General features: G+C 36.6%; 1 protein-coding gene across 1 annotated transcript in view; it reads left to right on the top strand.

Moving 5' to 3' along the window:
• The window catches only part of LOC149076767 (glutamate receptor ionotropic, kainate 3-like), a 133,155-nt gene that overhangs the window by 91,298 nt on the left and 20,653 nt on the right, over positions 1-21,204 (top strand). Inside the window, exons 3-9 of the mRNA XM_089244429.1 lie at positions 2,014-2,265; positions 5,513-5,691; positions 8,900-8,953; positions 9,746-9,910; positions 13,552-13,704; positions 13,843-13,953; positions 17,357-17,470. Coding sequence (XP_089100555.1) covers positions 2,014-2,265; positions 5,513-5,691; positions 8,900-8,953; positions 9,746-9,910; positions 13,552-13,704; positions 13,843-13,953; positions 17,357-17,470 — 1,028 coding nt within the window. The remainder of the gene's footprint in view (positions 1-2,013; positions 2,266-5,512; positions 5,692-8,899; positions 8,954-9,745; positions 9,911-13,551; positions 13,705-13,842; positions 13,954-17,356; positions 17,471-21,204) is intronic.

Here is a 21,204-nt window from a genome sequence, read left to right as displayed (position 1 = left end):
GATGAAAAGGATGAAGGGGAAAAAATAGATGAAAAAAAAAAAGAGTGAGAAATAAAACGATATAAATAGATAAAAAAAGTCGCCATATTGTTCTTCTGCGAGGTCTTGAGGTGGATATTCCATTATTATAAGTTTACTGAATCAAACACGTACTCGTCTCTTTCTTTATCGAGTTTAATTCCACATTTTGGAACCACAACAAAATTTCATTTGCCGGCAAAAATTAATATTTTGAACTCGATTTCAAAGAAGTTAAGATGGTATAATGCAAGCGTGCTCATTCTTTTGAAGAGTGCGGGTCACTTCATTGGTTAGAAAACATGTAAGTGATCTAGAACAGCGTTCCGGGTCTCTTCATTGGTTAGAAAACATGTAAGTGATCTAGAACAGCGTTCCGGGTCACTTCATTGGTTAGAAAACATGTAAGTGATCTAGAACAGTATTCCGGGTCACTTTATTGATCTAGAACAGTGTCCCACTTATGCTTTTCACGCCGCCTAGCTCAAAGCGGCGACACACTATGCAAATGAACGGAGCGTTTCCCCATTATTCGGATTGGTCCGATTGCCGAAATCGGAAACCCGAAGAAATTCTTTCCCGTTAATCGTCCACAACCTGGAATCTAAAACAAGTTGAAATTAAGATTTTAAACCAATCAGAAACGACGCGAATTTCCATAATCGAAAACAAGCACGCACTACGTTCGCACCCTAATTTTTGAACTGTACCTGTGGTACAGAGTTCCACCTCACTCAAGTGGCCCACAGCACATCCCTAGATCACTTAAGTAACCCGCGGATCATTTAGCTTCAATTTAAAGATTACTTGCATAGCCTACCACATCTTGGTTTTTGCGGGTCTCTCGGTATTTCTCACGGGCTCGTTCTATAGTGAGTTTATATTATTGAAAAAAAACCCGATGAGAATCTTCCCGGGCCCCCAGGTTAGAACCCTGTCAGTCCCACTCTTGGTGAGAATGATTATTTGAGTGATTCATGGTACAGTTCCAGATCACTTAAGCGACCCGCGGTGCAGTTTCTCATCACTTTAGTCACCAGCAGCACATTTACAGATCACACACGTGGCGCTGTTTGTTTCCTATCACTTGAGCTAACCACGGCACAGTTTACTATCACTTGAGTGTCCTGCCATGATTTCTTTCCTTATTTCTTTCTTTCTTTCTTGCGGTGGTCGAGTGGCCGTAGTGACGGACTCGCATCGCGAGGATCCGGGTTCGAACCCTCACTGGTGCCACAGTGGTAGTCGGCTGAAGTTCCTTTTCTGTGGTTCTCAAATTCGAGACGTGAATGCGAAAGAAGAATTGAAAACCAATTTCCTTGAGAGAAGGTCTCGCCACAGAGAGCAGCAGACCTACAAACAGGTATTCATGTAATTCAATCATTACACTTCGCTCACTTCACTTTTGAAACACAGATGGCAGCACTGAAAAATGGTGGACACAACACTAGATACGCACTGTTAGGTGCCTCACTTACACTTACGGCACAACTCGCTAGGTAGTAAACTGCCCATGGCGATAGGCCTGAGTTTTGTTCGGTTTGAAAGAAAGAAAGGGGAGTGAACCATTTTCTGAGCAAAGGAAAGATTCGCAGCTCCAACTGATATATCGGAAATCACTGAGAATACGGATAGGGAACAGAGATTTGTGACTACTGATGTCACACTTTTGTTTAAAGATGGCGAATGAGTCAGCCTCGCATTTCAAGGTACTGTAGGCTTGGGCATCGCAAATATTGCACGTTTGAATATCCATTGAGAGAGAGTTTGGGAGACACAGGTAAGAGATTCGTATGTCTGGTACAGCTGTCATTTTTCATATGAGTCGTAGTATGAGACGAGAAACATAGATCTTCAACCAGGCTCGTGTTTTATGCTATTTCTCCTTGTGAAATGATGAATATTATTATTTTTATTCATTTCAAGGTCAATTATGCTTATGTTTTGGGGAAAAAACATTGAAAACTTATCAGAAAAAAATGCATTCTATTTCAGCATGTGATTACTTCAAGCAAGGCATCGCGGCTCTATTTGGTCCAGCATCTCCGTCCATAGCAGGAACGCTGCAGGCCGCCTCCGATAACCTGCAAGTTCCTTATTTTCAAACACATTGGGATTATAAGAGCATACCCAGGAACCACACGATCAGCCTGTTTCCGGATCGGAAGACTCTAGCCATGGCCTTTCTGGATGTCATAACGAAATTAGCTTGGAAATCCTTCACTATCATATACGAAGACAACGAGGGTACGTCATATATAATTAGTACCTAAGAATTTTTTTTTTCAATACGAAAACAATAAACTGTACCAAATACTATAATAGTGAAATTCCATGTTACAATAAATAACATGTATATATCGCATATAATACATGTAATGAGTAGCTCAAAACACCAACAAATTGTTTCAAATATTTTGAAAAATTTAGGCCCATTAAAATATGTGCATGATTATACAGGATGATCATAAATAAACTGGCCCATTTAGACCTCTATATAACCTGCTCTACGAATTGGATTTTCATAGAACATAGTATTACTTAAACAGGATTCGGTGGTGCTATTTTGCTTTTGAATATTGATATTACTGTACAGTATTTTTCCGAATGAGATACAGTCAAATTCGGTTGTAACGACATCTCGGCTATAACGTTAAAAATTATAGTGATATCAACTAATTCTCATAGAGAATAGTGGTAATGAGCCTAGCTCATAACATCAATAACATGCAATGACCTCCGATATAACGACACTTCTTCGACGCTTCTGCTTCCATTTTTTTTGGGTTTTCCAAAAAAATAAATAAATAATAATAATAATGCAATTAGAGTTCAGCACATTGTGTGTGTGTGAGGAGATGATTTTCTGTCGTTTAATTCTGGACTAACAATTAAAAAAAGATTTATTACATGTTTAACAGTTCGACTTGCTTCTTGGTATGACCCGTATACGGGACATTCCTGATTTTATAATAATGTACCGATTTTGCATGAAGCTTACTTTAATTCACAATCTTTACTAAAATCGGGGATCAAGAGATAAGTTGTATAATTTATGAATTGCATTATTAAGAATATGACTATAAATATTCATTTCTCACAGTCTTCACACACATTCAACTTTTTTTCGTGAAATATATTTTATGTTGCTGCAGACGTGCTCTCTGTAGTACTTTATTTCCCGCCAAGATTTGCACGCAATAACTGGCAATTTTTCCAGCAATGTGCAACATTTTCGTTGTCGAGAACTGACAATATCTCGTATTTATACAAGATGAACTTGACTTCTTCCGCCAAACGAAAGGGGATAAATAGACGAGCCCACAAGTTGATTATGAATCGTCCTATACCAACCCAGTCCTATTTCGAACCGTTTTCGAATTATAGTGGATAACAGATTATGGGGAAAAAATGTGTAAAGTCTGAAAAACCCGGATTTGTGAGACATAACTGGCAACTAAGCACATATTTGGAGAGAACAGAAAAAATCCTGTAAGAGAGGTGACATTAATTTAATCAAAATATCTGGATTTAATGGCGAGTTTCAAACACTGAAAGACTGGCAGAGTTCAAAATCGAATTGTCGCCACAATTTTTAATCGCCGATTCCAGCAAATGCCCTTCTAGCTACAATCGGTCATATTTACCAAAAACTTGTCCATTGCGCCAGCTTTCAAAAGAGCCTACAATAAAGCATATCTGTGATTCTAGTTCAGAAGAAATTCAGCCTTTTATTTGCAATCTCTATATACAAAACTGATTTTCTGTCTGTGTGTCTGTGTGTGTGTGTGTGTGTGTGTGTGTATGTTCTCTATACAAATCTACAATTTTAGATCGATCGTCGCCAAATTTTGCATATATACCAAATGGGACTCAACTTGAACGATAAGCTACTTTAAAATTTCGTCAGCGTAGGGCAAGTGCCCCAAATGGGCAAAAAACTGTCGGGCAACAATGGTTTTTGGACCTCAACAATCACTTTCCGAACGTTTACTTTGGTTACCGTGGTTCCCTAGCGATGAGTTTCAGACGTGTTTATGTCTTTACAATGGTTTGTCACTTCTTTAATGCTGCCAGTTATGTATAATATTTTATGCCTTTACAATGGTTGGCCACTTTTTCTAACCTCCCAGTAATGAGGCTTTTTGAATAGACGTCATAATCATCATCCGCATCAGTTTGAGGGTCAGGCAAAGTATGATTCCCATAGAAATCAGTGTTAAAATTGCCGATTTTGCAGTAGAAATACGGAAATTTGGTGGTGTTTTCCGCCCCATTAATAATTTTAAAAATTGAATAGAATTCTCGATTTTTGAAATATTGAGTTCGCTTAGAGATACGAAGCCCAGGAGATTAAATATGAAGTAATTAGCCGGACCTACTTTTGAGTTGGATATCCATGCAATAACACATTGATTTCAACTTTTTATTTACATCTTCTCAAGAATGAAAATTAATGTCTCCGTATTGTCTTTTAATATTTAACTGCATAAATTCATATAGTTTGAGATATTTTAAAATTAGTTATGGGCCTGTAAGAAGTACATTAAAGAAATTCCACAGTTTAATTAAGCATTTTTGAAAGCTGAAACAGGCAGATGGATAACTTGAAGTTCAGGAGGGGGGGGGGGGGGGATCGAAATACCTAGCTCCCCTTAAAAAAGGGTAAAAAATTCATTTCTACGTTTCTTTAAATCTAGATTTGTTTATTTCATGAATCGTGCAGGAAGTCGCCATATTGGTTAACTTGGACACGGTTTGTATGTCCCAGAAAAAGAGAGGGAGATATCACGAGATCCAAAAAAGCCTCATTGAAAAAAACCCGGGCAACGCCGGGTATTTTAGCTAGTACATCAATAAAATATGTTTGCCGAAGTAAATATTCGACAAAAAATTTAATTCAGCTACAACCTGAAACAAAAATACAGATTTAAATCCAGATATTTCGGTGAAATTGGTTTCAGCTTATATAAAAGGATTTTTCTGCTCTCGCGCTCTCCAAAGATGTGCTTAGTTTGTGTATGTCTTTCAGAAACTTCACAAATCTGGGCTTTTCAGATTTCATGCATTTTTTTCCGTAATCGATTACCCACCGTAACTTGAAAAAGGTTCGAGACAGGATAGGGTTGGTATAGGGTGCTTCATGTTCAACTTGGGCTAGTCTATTTATCCTCTTTCGTTTGGCAGAACAGGTCACGTTCACCCTGTATAATCTCAATTTCCCGTATTTTCCTCCTTAAAATATTGTCATATACCCCATAAACATAATGTCAAATAAAATCTTCGTGTACGGTATTTTTTGATTGCATCTGATTATGTTTTTCACTAAGGTGCCTTGAAAACATCAACCTCGTTTTTACCTCGGTTATAACGATAAAATTCCGCGGGATCCTCGATGTCGTTATAATCGAGTTTGGCTACATTTGTGTCTACTTTGAATTTCATCGGTTTATCAATTGATCGTCGAATTAATTTGCCATTTATTCAACTTTAGCATTGATGAGACTCCAGGAGATCGTGAAAGAGCCGACGGCGAAAGACATAAAAGTAAAAGTCCGTCACGTCGATCCAGACAAAGATTACAAGAAACTGATCAAAGATCTAAAGAACTCCAGGGAATATAACTTCGTTGTCGATCTTCCGCTGCACAAAGTTCAGAAGCTATTTGCTGACGTAAGGGCCGCATATGGTTATTTTATGCAGTGGAACTTCGGTTAACGAGCTTAATTCGTTCCGCTAACGTGCTTGTTACACGAATCAAACTTCCCCGTAGGAAATAATGGAAACTCGGATAATTCGTTAAACAATTATTCATTCACATAAAAATGACTAATAAAAACGACATTTAATCAATAATTGAACGCAATAATATATAATACAATAAAATATACATAATATAAATAACGCCATAAATAAACATACAATACGATAATGTTTACAAACATGTTTATAAACATTTTTGACTTTGAACTTACTCTAAACGACAAGAGAGAGGAGTACTATCGTTTAGGATGTCAAGTGCCCAATGACACTTGCTTCCTCCTTTCTAGGATTTCTAGGAAATGGTAAATTGCAGTATTCGTTGGACAGATTTATTGCTCGCACACTGCTACAGCTTTATTTGGGTGGTTCTTTTCGACACAGTTTTGCACAGATTCCACACATTCTACACATCTCTCTAATCTCATTTTATGCGAGGGTATCTCCTTACTTATCTCTTCCTCAGATGAGATACCGTCCATGAACTATTGCTGGTGCGTGCAAGATCCATTACTTCATCTACCTTCAACGTCTAGATATTTTTCACCACTAGTTTCCCCATGCACCTCCAGTCCATGGTCTTCCCCATGCACACGATCTCTTCGACAAAGTAGAAGCTCCTGTTCATGAGCTAGCCCCTTCAAAATCACGTTCAATAATGCAATCAGTCCACAGTCTTCTCCAAGCAGAATTTGAAAAAATTTCAAGCTCACATACACGACGCTTCTATGCTACATCTAGTTTAAATATTCGTAAATATTCACACTCGCACGTGTGTTAATTTTCCGAGTTGAGGCACGCTTACCGGAGACCTTAGGGGAGAATATTATCCACAATTCCACAACACGTGTATGGGCGGAAGCAAAAAATCATCAGCTCAGTTGTGATAACGTGGAAATAAATGAACAAAGCGCAAACTTTTGCTCGCAATGCGAATCATCGCTCGTTAACTGAACCAAAATTTTTGCTCGTTATGCGAATTGCTCGTTAAGCGAAGTTCCACTGTATAATGAAAAACATGACTCACACATTTATTTGTATGAAAGCAGTTCGACGCCGCTTATTAGAATCACAAGTAACGTTATCATTCGAGTATCGTTCTCACTCTTGCAAAGAACGAAACGGACCATTATCACAACATGACGAGAAAAAATCTTATTCGTTATCGGGATTTCGGATAGCTTTTTTTCCGTATTTTTAAGCTAAGGTTTAACCAAGCCTATTTATTTTTTGCCTGTAAGTTATCGTTATCGCGCTGCAAGACTATGTAGGATGCTAGCAGGTGTTCCCTCCCCCCATCGTTGACAAACGTTTCCGAAATTAATGTCGTAATCAGTCCGTAGTATCGACTGTGATCCACGTACTTGTGAAGCTGCTTTTTGCAATGAATTCTTATAGTGATAGGGAAATGTATGATAAAAAAAAAGGTTATTTTTCCTTCACGTCTTGTTCAATTTATTTCAGTTGACAATTCACAGATTTCTTTCTCCGAGAGACAAGGATCTATGAAACGTATTATACATTCAAAAATATCGTAATTTGGGCTATACATTAGGCAGTTCCATTCTAACGCCTCGCATTGCTTGAACAACAAAAGCAAATGTTGGGTTTTAGCTGAAGGGGCGAAAAAGTCCCGTTTTTGAATAGAATAATAATAATCAAATGTAACGATTGAACATTTTGCAACCAATTAAAGAGTTTCGCGTGTGTGTGTATATGCTGGCCCTAAAGTATTTATGTTACCAGAATTGCGTTTGTTGTGTGTTCTTGTTGGTGCTGCCATCTGACTTCCATATTTTGATGTTACATGGTAAAAAATTTTCATGTTATTTATATGCAAGAATGACTGCCTATCTCGAGATTCATGATTACTGTAGGTTTATTAAACAAGCTATTGAAAGAAGGGCCGCATCGGGCCTACCCAGGGATCAAATCAGCGAGAGCCGTATTGCTAATGCGCTAGGAGCAAGCTCCGTAGACAAGAAATGCGCAGGTTTAGAGAGTTCTCTTTGCGCGAGATAAGAGTTTAAGGATAATGGTTTTCGGTAAATGGAGTCGCAAGAAATTCAAGCCGAAATTCGGAGATGCAGCAGATGTCGCTTATTAGAATCACGGATAATGTTACCATTCGGGTATTGTTATCACTTTCGCTAAGTACGGAGAAGATCAATATCATACCACGGGAAAAAATTCGTTTGTGCTTATCGGGAATTTGGTATGTTTTCAATTATTTTTCGTCGAAGTGTTTTCCCCTTTTGCATATTTTGTGAAACTAAAAATAAACCATATTAATTTTCTCCCTTATAATTTATCGTTATCAGCCTGCCGTACCATGTAGGAGGTCAGAAGGCTCCTTTGTTTACAAAACCGTTTGTACTCTGTTCACAATGTCCTAATCGGGCCGTAAGAGCAGCTACGACACACGTACGTAAAGCTTCTTTTGCAATAGCTTTCCTGTAGTGAAGGCATGTGTAAAGGTAAAAAAGAAAGTCCAGTTCTTGGTCAGTTCCTAGTCCGGAAGACTTCCACGAGGGATCTGTAGAATGATACGTACGTTATAAAATATATTACAATTCGTTATACACATTTAGACAGTTCCATTCTATTCATAATTTCTGAATAAAAGGTATAATTTTGGTTTGAAGGAAAAAATGCTCTGTTTTAGAACAATATTTAAAAAAACAGTTTTGATTCAACATTCTGAAACTTATTATGTGGGGGAAAAACCGGAGTTTTCCCATTCCCATACGTCCCGTTTGTCAAATGGGACATGGTCATCGTACTTACAGCCGGGATTTTCTTTGGATATAGTTATAATTCGGTTATTATTATCAGAAACAATAAGTCTCGATGCAATTCCATTAAGCGGCACGCACTGTATTTGCAAATAATTAGTGTAGATCGCGGAAAAATATTACTGAAAAATAAGTCCTAATGTATTTTTTGGAACAGAAATTAATTTAAGAGCGGATCTTATTTTCGGTGAAACACGGTATATATTTTGAAACTCTCAGACCAAATTTTGTGAGAAATGAAACTCTATTAAAGAATAGTAAGTACATCCTTGATTATTCTTCAAATGTTTTGTAAACATCAAAAATATTTTTGTTTCATTCAACAGGCGAAAGAACTTGAATGGATGACAACCTACCAGACGTATCTGCTGACATCATTGGTAAATTTAACGAGTTTAATTTTTTATATAACTGATCTCGAAAGTAACATCAAAGAAGTCAAAGTAGTTATCATTAGAATCTCTTTGCTATAAACACAGTCTCAATATTATTCCAGTCAAATCCTATGCTGATGACAGAGTAGTTTCTAAGAAATTTATTTCATCCTCTCTTAACGGTGATCAATTATTATCATTTTGATTCTTAGTCAGTTATTTTAGTTTTTTGCGATGCTTCTGTCAAGTATGAAATAATCTTTTTTACTTTAAAAGTTTCATTTTATATGAAAAATGCTATCAGTTCTGTCGACACCATTTATTAAAGCATAACCTAAAAGGTTATATACACGACCTCATCATTGCGAATGCGTCAAGGAAAAAGAAGACAAATTGCTTTAAAAAAACCCCAGTAAATTTTTAATACTTATTCAACTTCCCGTGGGAAATGAATTACCTCAATTTTCTATATAACAAAAGGAAACTATCCCATCCCGATGGTTTAAAAAAAAATAGAAAAGAGAGGAAAGCGGAATGACTTTGTGCATTCCTAATGAGTTCTTGAACACAATTTCACGAGCCATCAAGATGTTGGAATAAATTCAAGCGATATGTTTTTTTCCATGCATCAAATGAATATTAAATCATCATTTATTTGGGTTTTTCTAGTAAAAAACATCAATTAGAGCTTGATTAGTTTAAGAATCTTAGATTTATTTAATTTCACGTAATTTCTTGTGGAATCAATCCGTTATTGAATATGGTATTTGTGTCCTTCCCATTCTGTCTTCGGCACAGGATGTACACACTGTTCAATGGAATGCAGACGTAGTTCAGCAACCGAATATCACAGCTCTAAGGATAGTCGATCCAGACAATCCAGACGTCAGCAGAGTTGTCAAAGACTGGATTTTCTCCGAAAAACGTTTAGGAAGACGAGTCAACAGCAAGCAGCCACTTCTGGTAAACCCAACAGTTTCTTTTAATTCTTTAAATCTATAGATTTGTGGATCAAATGTCCCCGGATCAGGTGCCCGAATCAAATGTCCCCGATCTTAAACAGCTGTTGAATGTCAGTAATACCACGTCAGGTGGCGATATTAGAAAAATATGGCTGCTCAACTCTGAGAGTTTGGCGACATATTTTCTGAAACTGTCATTACCTGACCTCCGTTGTTGCGAGTAGATGAAAAGAAAAATAAGAGTTAATATACAGGAGAAGGCGCTAATTTTGTTCTGTAGTGATGTGAGTCTGATTTCATCTACAGCAGTGGTTCTTAATTGGGGGTGCCTGGACCTGAGGGGATCCACGGCCAAATTGTAGAATTATATTAAAAAATTAGTACTAAGTGTAAAAAAATATAAATAAGTAACTTAAAAAGAAATGTTTTAAAATTGTACTTGTAGTGACTTGTCTTGACAGCAGCATGAAACGTTATTCAGGTTTTTTTTTGCAGTCCAATAGATTGCATTGGTATTGCATCACATTTACTGGTACTGGATAAAATGTCTTCCATTCTTCGAGAACATTCTCGTCGCTGAAGATGGCTGTAATTTCTACTGCTATAAATTAGGGGCAGGGGGTAATTCAATATTTCCGGGGTTCCACAACTAAAAGTGGGGACCCATGCCAGCCATCAAGTTTTCCGTGGGGGCAAAGGTCAACGGCTAAAGGTATTTTGGAACCGGTGATCTATAGGATCATTATTACAGATGAGGCAATATTTCATGTGTCTAACAGGGCCGAATTGTCGAATAATAGGTTCAAATATGCTACATTTGATGCTCAGAGAATTCGTGTAAAATATTTAAAGTAGAAAGAAACTATCTCAAAATCAGTGTGTGGTATGCGCTTTTATGTAATATGGTACCTCTCACTGGTCTTTCCTTCGTGAGAGAGCACAATAGAAAAACTGGGAAATTTTCATTGGTTCTAAAGTTGCCATCTTTAGGGACTGCACGCAAATAGAATGAACTCAACAATTTTATTTTTTTATTCACAATTAATAACAATTAGATATTTTGACAATTACAGAATGTTACAACTTTGAATATAATTAACGTTTTGAAATTTACGAACCACGCCCTCGATCGTCGGCAATCTTTGACGCTAGACAATTCAAAGTCAAATATCTCCATTAAAATATTGTATTTGAGCATATGCAATTTTTTTTTGTAAATGACTTCTCAGAGTCGCATTTACATTTCGCTAATTGGAAGTTTTAGCACACAGGGTCTGCATGAAAAGTTAATTTTTCTGTTATTATTATTATTGTTTCTTTATGTTACGACCTCTTAGGATATTTAAGACATTTTGAGTAACCGCACATCTTACACCTTTTGGAAACTTTAATTGAAAAAGCATGTTTATAAAGTCAACGATTTCAGAGATGCAGACAATTTGAGAGAGCCCGTATATCAGTCCACTAGTTTTCCTCTGAAGATACGTCAAAGGTTGCGTTTACAGCATAAAGATCCATGATCTGCAAGATTTGCGTTCCGGCATAACGGGTGTTATTAATACTGCCATCTTGCATACGCTGCAGAGGGCATGGCTTGAACTCCGCAACGGATCGGTTACCGTCCGTGCAACAAAAGGAGCACATGTGGAAGCACACTGATTGTTTTTACAAAAAACAATTTGAGTTTGTCTTTCTATTTAATACACCTTTCTCACCCTTTCCAACAACTGCTCAAAAATAAGACCATTTGAACCTGAAATCCCGTAAAATTATTAGACACAATACTTTCTATGCTAATCTATTTAAAAAAAAAAAGAAGTCTGAAATGCAGTTTCGAAACATATTATTAATGCATGAATGTGTGTCCATAATTATTCGTGTCACTTTGGTGGCATTTGTCAATGGCAGTTTATTTAAATCGAATATATCCGCTTTATTTCATTTTTTTTAAGGACTTGGTTTCCCTTGCCATAATCAAGAAGTTACATTATATGCGGACCACAGAGAAACTAATGGTATTCGAGGAAACTCGTGAAAACGGCAAATGAGAAATTAATTTAAAAGTTTTTATCATTTCGTTTTCCCTCTTACGTCAAATGCACTCACTCGACGATCACCGTGATTTCGCCGTTGAAAAGTAGGGATAATTCTCTCTTCCCCTCGAAGGATGGAGCAACAAATTTATATTCAAATTGCGACATACTTTTAGAATAAATCGAGTGATTTATATGATAAAAAAAAGGAGACCATGAGAGAGTGTATCGTGATGTTTTAAAAATACCGTTTATATCGAGAGCCATTTGAAAAGAAACACTCAAGTTTCGTTCGTGAAACAAACTTTGAGAAATAGCTCGTCGGAAATTTCTAAAACTTCTCACTCGATGCAGAATACAATAATTAGTTTTGAGTGTTCACGACAAAATTTATTCGAACCAAATTTTCTAACTGTTGCGAAAAATTTTTTAAGTGAAAGTTTCATGCACTAATATAATGTATTATAATTATGATTATATTTATTATAATTATGCAAGTTCGCAACATGTTTTTTTTCTCGATTTTTGTAATTATGCAAGTTCGAAAACATGTTTTCTCTTTCAATTCTGTACTCGGCCAACGCCGGGTATTTTAATCGACGCCGTTGTGCGGTCGTGTGGGCGTCGTGCTGGACTCGTCCCGAAGATCCACGTTCGAACCCCGCTGACTGCATAGTGGTGGTCGGCTGAAGTTGATTTTCTGCGGTTTTCCAAGTTCGCCGCTGTGGTGGTCGAGTGGTCATAGGATCCGGGTTCGAACCCTACCGTCGCCGCAGTGGTGGTCGGCTAAAGTTGGTTTCTTGTGGTTCCCAACTTCAAGGCGCAAATGCGAGCTGATCTCTCCACTGAAAAGTCTCACCACAGAGAGCAACAAGCCTACACAATGATACAATTATTCAAACATTACACTTCACTCATAGTTATAAAAAACTGGTGGAACTACACATAACAGTCATTACACGGATACAAACTTCACGTCAGGTTTCACTGCACGTACACGCACATTCCAACATGTGCTAATTCGTTAGAAGTTCCGCAGAGGAATTTGGACGAGGTACATGTATGGTTTAGTAGTAGTTTTCCCAAGTTCAAGATGCGAATGTGAGCACCCCCCCCCCCCCCCCCAGAGAGCAGGCAGACCAACAACACGATACTAACATAACATGAAAATTCAAGCCTTTTCACCTTCACTTCAGAAAATGGAAGGCAGATGGCAACACGAAACAAGCGCAACTCGACAGCATAAATACATTAGGGCCACACATATACTCAGAACATTCCGGCAATGTGCCGATTCGTCTCATCTCTGCTCATCAAAAAACTCATCTCTGCCTCTCCCGGTAGAGGCAGAGATGAGTTTTTCCTTCCTTAAAAAATTAACATCTCAAATAATAAATATCTTCACAACATCCAGTCTTCAGTATATCTTGTATTAACAAGTGGAGAGCGACATTCATGTCATATATAGATTTTTAAAACCATGCCAGCAAATCCTGTTTAACTTAGTTCTTTATATATTTATTATTAACTTCTTTTTTTGTGCCGCATGTGTGATCATGATTCGTTATAATGTGATTTGAACTCATTAATTATCGATCATTTCTGCTAGACAGAAACAGCTCTGATTTTCGATGGCATCGATGTCCTTGCAAGAGCTTTGGAAGAACTCGACAACACGCAGACGGTCGACCTCAAGTCCCTTTATTGCTACGACACTTTCCAATGGCATCATGGCAAATCTATTGCAAACTATATCAAATTGGTACGATTGTCTCTCTGATTTTCTCTGATTCAAAATTATGAATAAACCGATATAAATTTAATTTTTAATTATTTCAAAGTCTCGCACACGTGCTGTGATTTCCTTTATAGTTGTTATTATTATTGTTATTGTTTTCAGAAACCTAGACATGGACTTAGTGGAGAGATTAGATTTGATCCCCAGTCTGGCACAAGAACGTACTTTACGGCAGATATCATGAGGTTATCGACCAAAGGAATCCCTCGTAAAGTTAGTGAATAAAGATTGACATTTTTTTTGTCTTTCAAATTTTGAATTTTCAAAAAAAGAAATTTACAATTTTATCTAGTCAACAAACATTTTGCCAGAAATGTGAATTTAAATTCAATGCACGAAGCTTGATGTGATCACCTTAAGATTCGGGGTTTTTGATAACAATAACATGTTGATAACTTTACCCGAAAAAATATGCAGTTGTGAGTACGATGACCATATGTCCCGGTTTGTTCAACGGAATGTATAGTAACAGGGTAGCTTACCTTTTCTTCCCCCCTCCCCCTTATAGTTCCAAAATGTTAAATTGCGCATTTTTTCAAATGTTATAAAATGCGGCGACAGCGTCCACCACTGGATGGATTTTCTCCTTTTAAGCTTAAATCATTCTTTTTTACTCAGAACTTGAGAGGAGCTAGAATGTAACTGTTTAATGTGTATTGCAGTGCATTGTATAGATCCCATGTGGAAATCACCCGGCCGAGAATGTAGTCAGCTAATAGAAATGAAGAAAGGAACGTTTTTACTTTACACATGTCTTCACTATAGGAAAGTTATTGCAAAAGATCGCTGTATGGACATGGAGCATAGCGCCTATTGTGGACCTGAGTACGGAAATTTTTGTCAATACGGGGGCCTCCTGAACTCCTGAAATAGTCTTGCAGATTGATAACGATAGCTTTTTGTTAAAAAATGAGTCTGGTTCAACTTCAGCTTCAAAATATGCAAAAAGGAAAGACTTTCGACAAAAAAAAAAAAAAAAAAGATAACATAAACGAAATCCTGATAACTATGTAAACGATTTTCCCCATATTATGATATTGGTCCATTACGTACTTAGTGAGAATGTTTGCAAATACACACGTGAAAAAATTTAATTGAAAAGATGAAATCCTCTCACAACTTTAATAATATAAAATTACGACATAAGAAAATAATTTCATACTTTTCGTAATTTGAGCTTATCAGTCGTCAATAAACGTGTGTGCATCGGATGAGAATTCTTGCTAGAAGATGGCTTTTCTAAAACAAAATACCTCGCTGCGTTTTTATGCTCTAGTATCTCTAGAGATATCTGTGTTATCACTATCAATATAGAGAAAATATTGACGACGCAGTGCATTTTTTTCATGCAGTATCATTTAGTACATTCTATCGGGTACACGTGGATAAGTAACAAGAGACACACTTCACTCAGGGGAATGGTGCTCTTTCATGAAGGCAGAAAAACACAGTCTCAATAATATCAAGAGGGGGAAAAATAAGATGTTCGCTCCTATTGAATGTTGCTGAATTTCTTCTCGTACACAAGAAGAAATTCCGAATCTTTCTCCGACTTGACAACAATTTAGAGCAGAGATATTGCATAGAGATACAACAGGAAATGTATACAAGAAAAATCTATTCTCAAAACTTCACGGCGAGAGTATTGTCAATAATGTTTTGAATGTCTGCTATTTTCTCTAACACTTTTTCATCAGTTCGGGAGTGGGGGGGGGGGGAACTATATTAAAACGCTTAAAATAGTTTTAATATAGTCCACGCCGTACATTAAAATCACGGATAATGTTATCATCCGGGTGTTGTTATCACTTTCCCAAAGAACGGAACGAACCAATATCATAACATAGGGGGGAAAATGTGTTTATAGTTATCGGGACCTCGAATAATGTTATCAATTTTTCCCCCATCGAATTTTTTTTGGACATTCGGAAGCTAAGGCATGACGAAATTTATTTTTTCCCCTGTTAGTTATCGTTATCAGGAGGCTAGAATGTGGTCTCTCATACCTCCCTTGTAGGTAAATATTTCGGTACTCCGTAAACGGTCCGTAGTATTCGCTCTGATTCATGTGTGCGTAGAGCTGCTTTTTCAATGGCTTTCCCATAGTGAAAGCAAATGTATGACGAAACTCCCCTTCCCTTCAGTTCTTCATCAGTTTTTTTTCAGTTGCCCAGATTCAAATTCAATTTTCGTATGAAACGTACATTAAAAAGAAAGTAATTTATGATATACTGTATATTAGAAAGTTTCGTTCTAAATGCCTCATAATGCCTGAATTTAAAAAAAAATGCAGGAATGTAGCTTGACGGAGCAAAAAAAAGAAAAAAAAGTCACGTTTTAGAATGAAAAATAAACAAAAACGGAATGATTGAACACATTTTGCAACCAGATTTTGCAAAGAACACAGTTGTCAGGTTTTACCAATGCCCGTTTACCATCCGTCTCATTTAATCAAACGGGATGTATATCCACCGTACTTGCTAATAGGGCTTTTCTGGATATAGTTATCATTTTCTCTCTCAGCTATTGTTATCAGTAACTCCGAACCCCCATATGATCACATTAAGCAGCGTGGACTGTGGTACTGTTTACTTGGTGATGTTTTTGGAGTGTCTGAGATTAAGAAACACATAAGCTTGCAACTGATTGCGATTCTATAAATCTTTGTCTGTGTGCTTGACAGAGATTTTGTATGTAGTCACATATTTCCGTAACAAAATTCATCGCTGGTTTTTGCCGCGTTCCTTCACAACATCGCAAGTTTAGTGAACTATATTTAGTAAATATAATCCATACGGATGAATCATACCAAATGCTCATACCAGCACTGTGAATAAAGTTACTATTATTTTTCACATATTGTGTGGAGTATCGTGTGTCTTGAAACAAAAAGTAAGAACTTATAAAACTCGAAATTTTCACAGGTTACCTTGGAATACTCAATTTGCGCACAATAAATACAGTAATTTTTAATACTTCTTCTTTTCTCTTTTGCCTTGAACACAATTTATATTTTAAATTTTAATTGAATACTTCTCTCGTACAAAAATATTCAGCTAACTCCCATTTCTTCTTTTCCATCCACGTTTCGTTACTCCCTTGATCAAATTTGTTAGGGAAAAAAGCGTCAAGCAGCTTACAGTGTTCCAACAAAAACTTTTACCAAGTGAAATTTCTTGGAAGACAAGAGGTGTTAAAATATTTTATTACCCACCAGCGTCAGATATAGCAAATGTTAACATCACGGAGATGTTGTACCTCTAACACAAACACTTGCAATCGAAGGAACTGACAGAACTAAATGTTTAAAAACATTTTATTTTCCTTTCTACAAGTATAATGTAGAATAATTAACATTTCATCTACGTAAATACGTTCCTACCTCCATTGGATATTAATTGGGGGTTGCTCTATTTTAGAAATATGTGACATCCACATTTGTTATTAACATCTTCCTTTCAGTCACCTCGTTGGGCATTTTGCCTGTTGTGGCCTTGTATTTGTATAAAAATATTGTTCCAAGGTATAACATTCTCCCCTACTTCCAAAAAAAAAAAAAGTGATGCTGCCTATACTATACAAAAAAGTATTATAAAATAATTTCATGATTCTATAGGTTGGTGTGTGGGATCCTGATAACGGAGCCAATTTCTTCGGTCAGGACCCGAAAGAGGCTGGAGATTATTTAAAAGTGATGAGAAATATGACTCTACGAGTATCTACGATAATAGTAAGTATTTCTTTCTCACGTGGTAAATTTTCAAGCGGGTTTGGATGCCATCCTCTTACCCATACTTATTATAGAAACTCCTACAATTAACTTATCTATAATTATTGTAGAACTTAATAAAGAAACTCGGTAGATTTTCCTTTTGAAATCGAAATATTGATAAAAAGCAGGTCCAAAGAAATTACCTGACCATATTGGGAGTTATTATTTCAAGATACGTAGGTGATGTCAAAATGTCCGACACATTTTGACCATTAAGTCAATTAAAACACCTCCAAGATGACCGAAAGTTAATCTGTCCAAATGTTCCTCCCGAAGGTTTGTGCGACAAGAGAGAGAGAGAGCAATTCCATCGGATGGTTTATCCGGTCTTCTGGGAAGCAATTTCCGATACGGGAACGTGACATCACCAGATTTACTCACAGAAGCACTTAACCCTATAATTTGGGAGATGTCACCTTCGGATAAAGGTCTTCTTAAATGAGCCCGAAGTTGTTTACGGGATCTAAAATTACCATTACAACAACCAATCGTGAGAATTAGAATAAGAAGAAAATGATAATGAATATAATTAAAAAGATATATATATATATATATATGATGATAATAATAAATTATTATTATTTCAAATTATTTAGTAGGTGATTTTAGTTCCAAATTAAAGTGAAAAAATGGAAAAATAATGATTTTCAAGCAATTAGTAAATAACAAATTATCTAACCTAGTATTTCAGAATACCGTCAGTAGATAAAAGGTTAATATATATTTTAATGCTGCGAATGTTCAATAAATTCAGTAAACGATGTATAAAAAGTGCGGGAATAATGGAATAAATATGTAATACCGGGTTTTCTCCGTCTCCACTTCCCTAGATTTTGGCCGCCAAATGCAGCATTGATAAACTTCTTCAAAATCCACTGATGATGTCATTGAGTCAGTGTCGTTGTGCCATAATCACTGCTGCTACAGAATAATACATATTTGTTTTTTCCCCTTCTTGAAATTTACGCAGGAAAGTTTTCTTACGTTATTATTATTTATTGGAAATGTATCCAAATAATTTGAAACTGACATCAATGTGCATCACAATAGTTGCATTTTATTGTGCTGTGCTAGCAATTTTTTCCGTTCAGATGGAAAGCTATTTTTTCAAAGATGTGGGTGTGTCCGTCAATACGGAATGCTGTATCATCCGAGTCGGGCTAGAATATCTCTTCGAGACAAAAAGTTTTGGCGGATAGAAGACAAGAGGCCTGGGCATATTTTGTATCCTGTTTTCTGTGGGCCTACCTTGATTATTTTGGGCTAGAGGAAGAAGATTGCATCTGTGACTTTTGTAGATGCACTTTTGACACCACAATCATCAACTATAAAAGAAAAATAGATAGAATTTTTATTTACCATTAATTGTCAGGCTCATTAAATCCTGTTTTTAATCAATTTGAATTAGTTTTCTTCCTTTTATGAATCCCTTATACCATATTACACCCCCGAATATCATTTTTATAAATACGTTTTTTCTCGGACACGATATTTATTTTTAAATACAGTAGAACTTCGGTTAATGAGCGATTCGGTTAACGGGTGATTCGTTTAATGAGCAAAAAGTTTTCAACAAATTTTGATTCGATTAACGAGTGATGATTCACATTACGAGTAAAAATTTTGCGCTTTTTTCATTTAGTTTCACGCTATCACAACTCAGCCGATGGTTTTTTTCGCTTTCTCTTACGCACATGCACTGTAGAGTCGTGAATAACATTCTTCTCTACAGACTTTGGTCAGCGTGCATCACTCGAAAAACTAACACACGTGTGAACATGACTGTTTACGATACGAAACTGGATGTCGCATTGCACACACACACAACCATTTCTTCAAAAAATCACCAAAATTGATCCATATTTTGTGCCATGAATTTTTTTTTAAAATTAGGTTTCAGGGCACGGGCCACATCAGATCAATCTGAAGGCCTCATTTGGCTCGCGGGACATGTGTTGAGCATATATGTTGCGAACGCTTGAAAGTAACCATGTTCGTATGAAAATGTCTGAAAAGAAAAAAACCCGTAGAATCGAAAAAGTTGCGCAACGTTCGATAAATATTGTTGAGATTGAGGCTTTATATTGAGCAACAGTTTAATTTTCCGCAGACAAAACAAATGCGTTTCGACTATTTCTATTCGTTGTCTTTTTTTCTATCACATAGGTGTTTTTATATGGATATAAATATATTTCCTTTCGCCTGGTGTTCGCGAGAATATCGCACCGATTCGTGTTGCTGTTTACACTTCGTATTTCATTCGACCGCTCGCACCTTGTCAAGAACATCTGCGTTGTCTTGTCTGCTGTATACGCCGCCAATGACAACTGAAAATGATAAAATGGCTACGATGCACAGAAAAGCGAGCTTCTCTCTCATCCTCCATATGCTTTTTGTTGTAGAAATATTTCCCTCCAATGAATTTCGGCATGAGAGCGAGAGAATCCGCGTTCTCCGTAAAATATATACGAGCTTCATCTCAAATCCCTGCTAAGAAAGAAATATGATCAGACAGAAGTAAATTTTAGATGTACTAAAAGAAATAGTAGATCTCCCAAGGATTTTCCCCTTTCCGTGAGAAATGGTTATTCATTTATGAAATTAGTTCGAATTTTCCTGCACCTGATAATAGCAGTAAATCGGTACGATTTCCTCACGCCTTGTGATTTTACACACTACTACTTAAACGTACACGCACCCCGTACACATTCCTCTACGGAATTTCTAACGAATTGTTGCATGTCGCAATTGATGTTCTGAATTTGAGGCCCTAATGTATTTATGTTCTCAGGACTGTGCGAGTTTCGTTCTTGCTAGTGCTGACATCTATTTTCCATATTTTGAAGTAGAGATCGTAAATGTGTGCTCGAATTTTGATGTGTTATGTCAGTATCGTGTTGTAGATCTGCCTGCTTGCTCTCTCTGCAGAGAGGTATTTTTTTTATATTGGAGATCATCTTGCAGCCACCTCCACTGTGCGTCAACGAGGTTCGAAATCGGATCCTCACGACGATAGTCCAGCACGATTCTTACACAACTGGAAATTGTGACCGATACGATGAATGAAATGGATTTCCTTGTACAAACTATCAAAAAATGTTTGCACAGCTCATAGCTTTGCACGCAACTGTTCACTTTGGAAACATTTTCTATTGCAAAATTTTTTCAAATGACGTGCAATTATTTAAAATCTCAGAATTTGATTGAGGAGTCGTATACATAGAAAAAATAAAGAAAATAATTATTTATACGGTCGTCGCGTGTTAAACGTTGCAATAATTAAAATGTAGGTCTCTCTGTGGAAAGGTCATTTGTAAAAAATTGCATGTCTTTAAACACAATATTCACAGAGAGACATTAAATATATAAAATAACTGTTTTGGCTACTTATCAAAATTTTGGCATGTTTTTTATTGGCCCAAAAGGTGCATTTTTAGGAATTGTAGAATGAACTCAAACATTTCATTCTTTTATTCCCAATGCACATCTGAATAGTGTCAACACGAACGGCATATAATTACATTTATTCTGAAATGGCTTTACATTTATATACACATTTGGGCTTTTGATACAGCATTTCCATTACATCCATATACAGGGTGGTCATAAAATAATTTTGCTGATATTCCTAGCGACAGCAAATTTCAATTACTGCTTATGAAATTCGAGATATAGCTGTTTGAAGGCGCTCG

Source organism: Pholcus phalangioides, unplaced genomic scaffold (assembly GCF_987345545.1).
Source record: "Pholcus phalangioides strain wild (caught in Gottingen) unplaced genomic scaffold, Ppha-v1.0 ptg000015l_1, whole genome shotgun sequence".
Classification (NCBI taxonomy): Eukaryota; Metazoa; Arthropoda; class Arachnida; order Araneae; family Pholcidae; genus Pholcus; species Pholcus phalangioides.
This window is presented reverse-complemented; position numbering and strand designations above follow the sequence as displayed.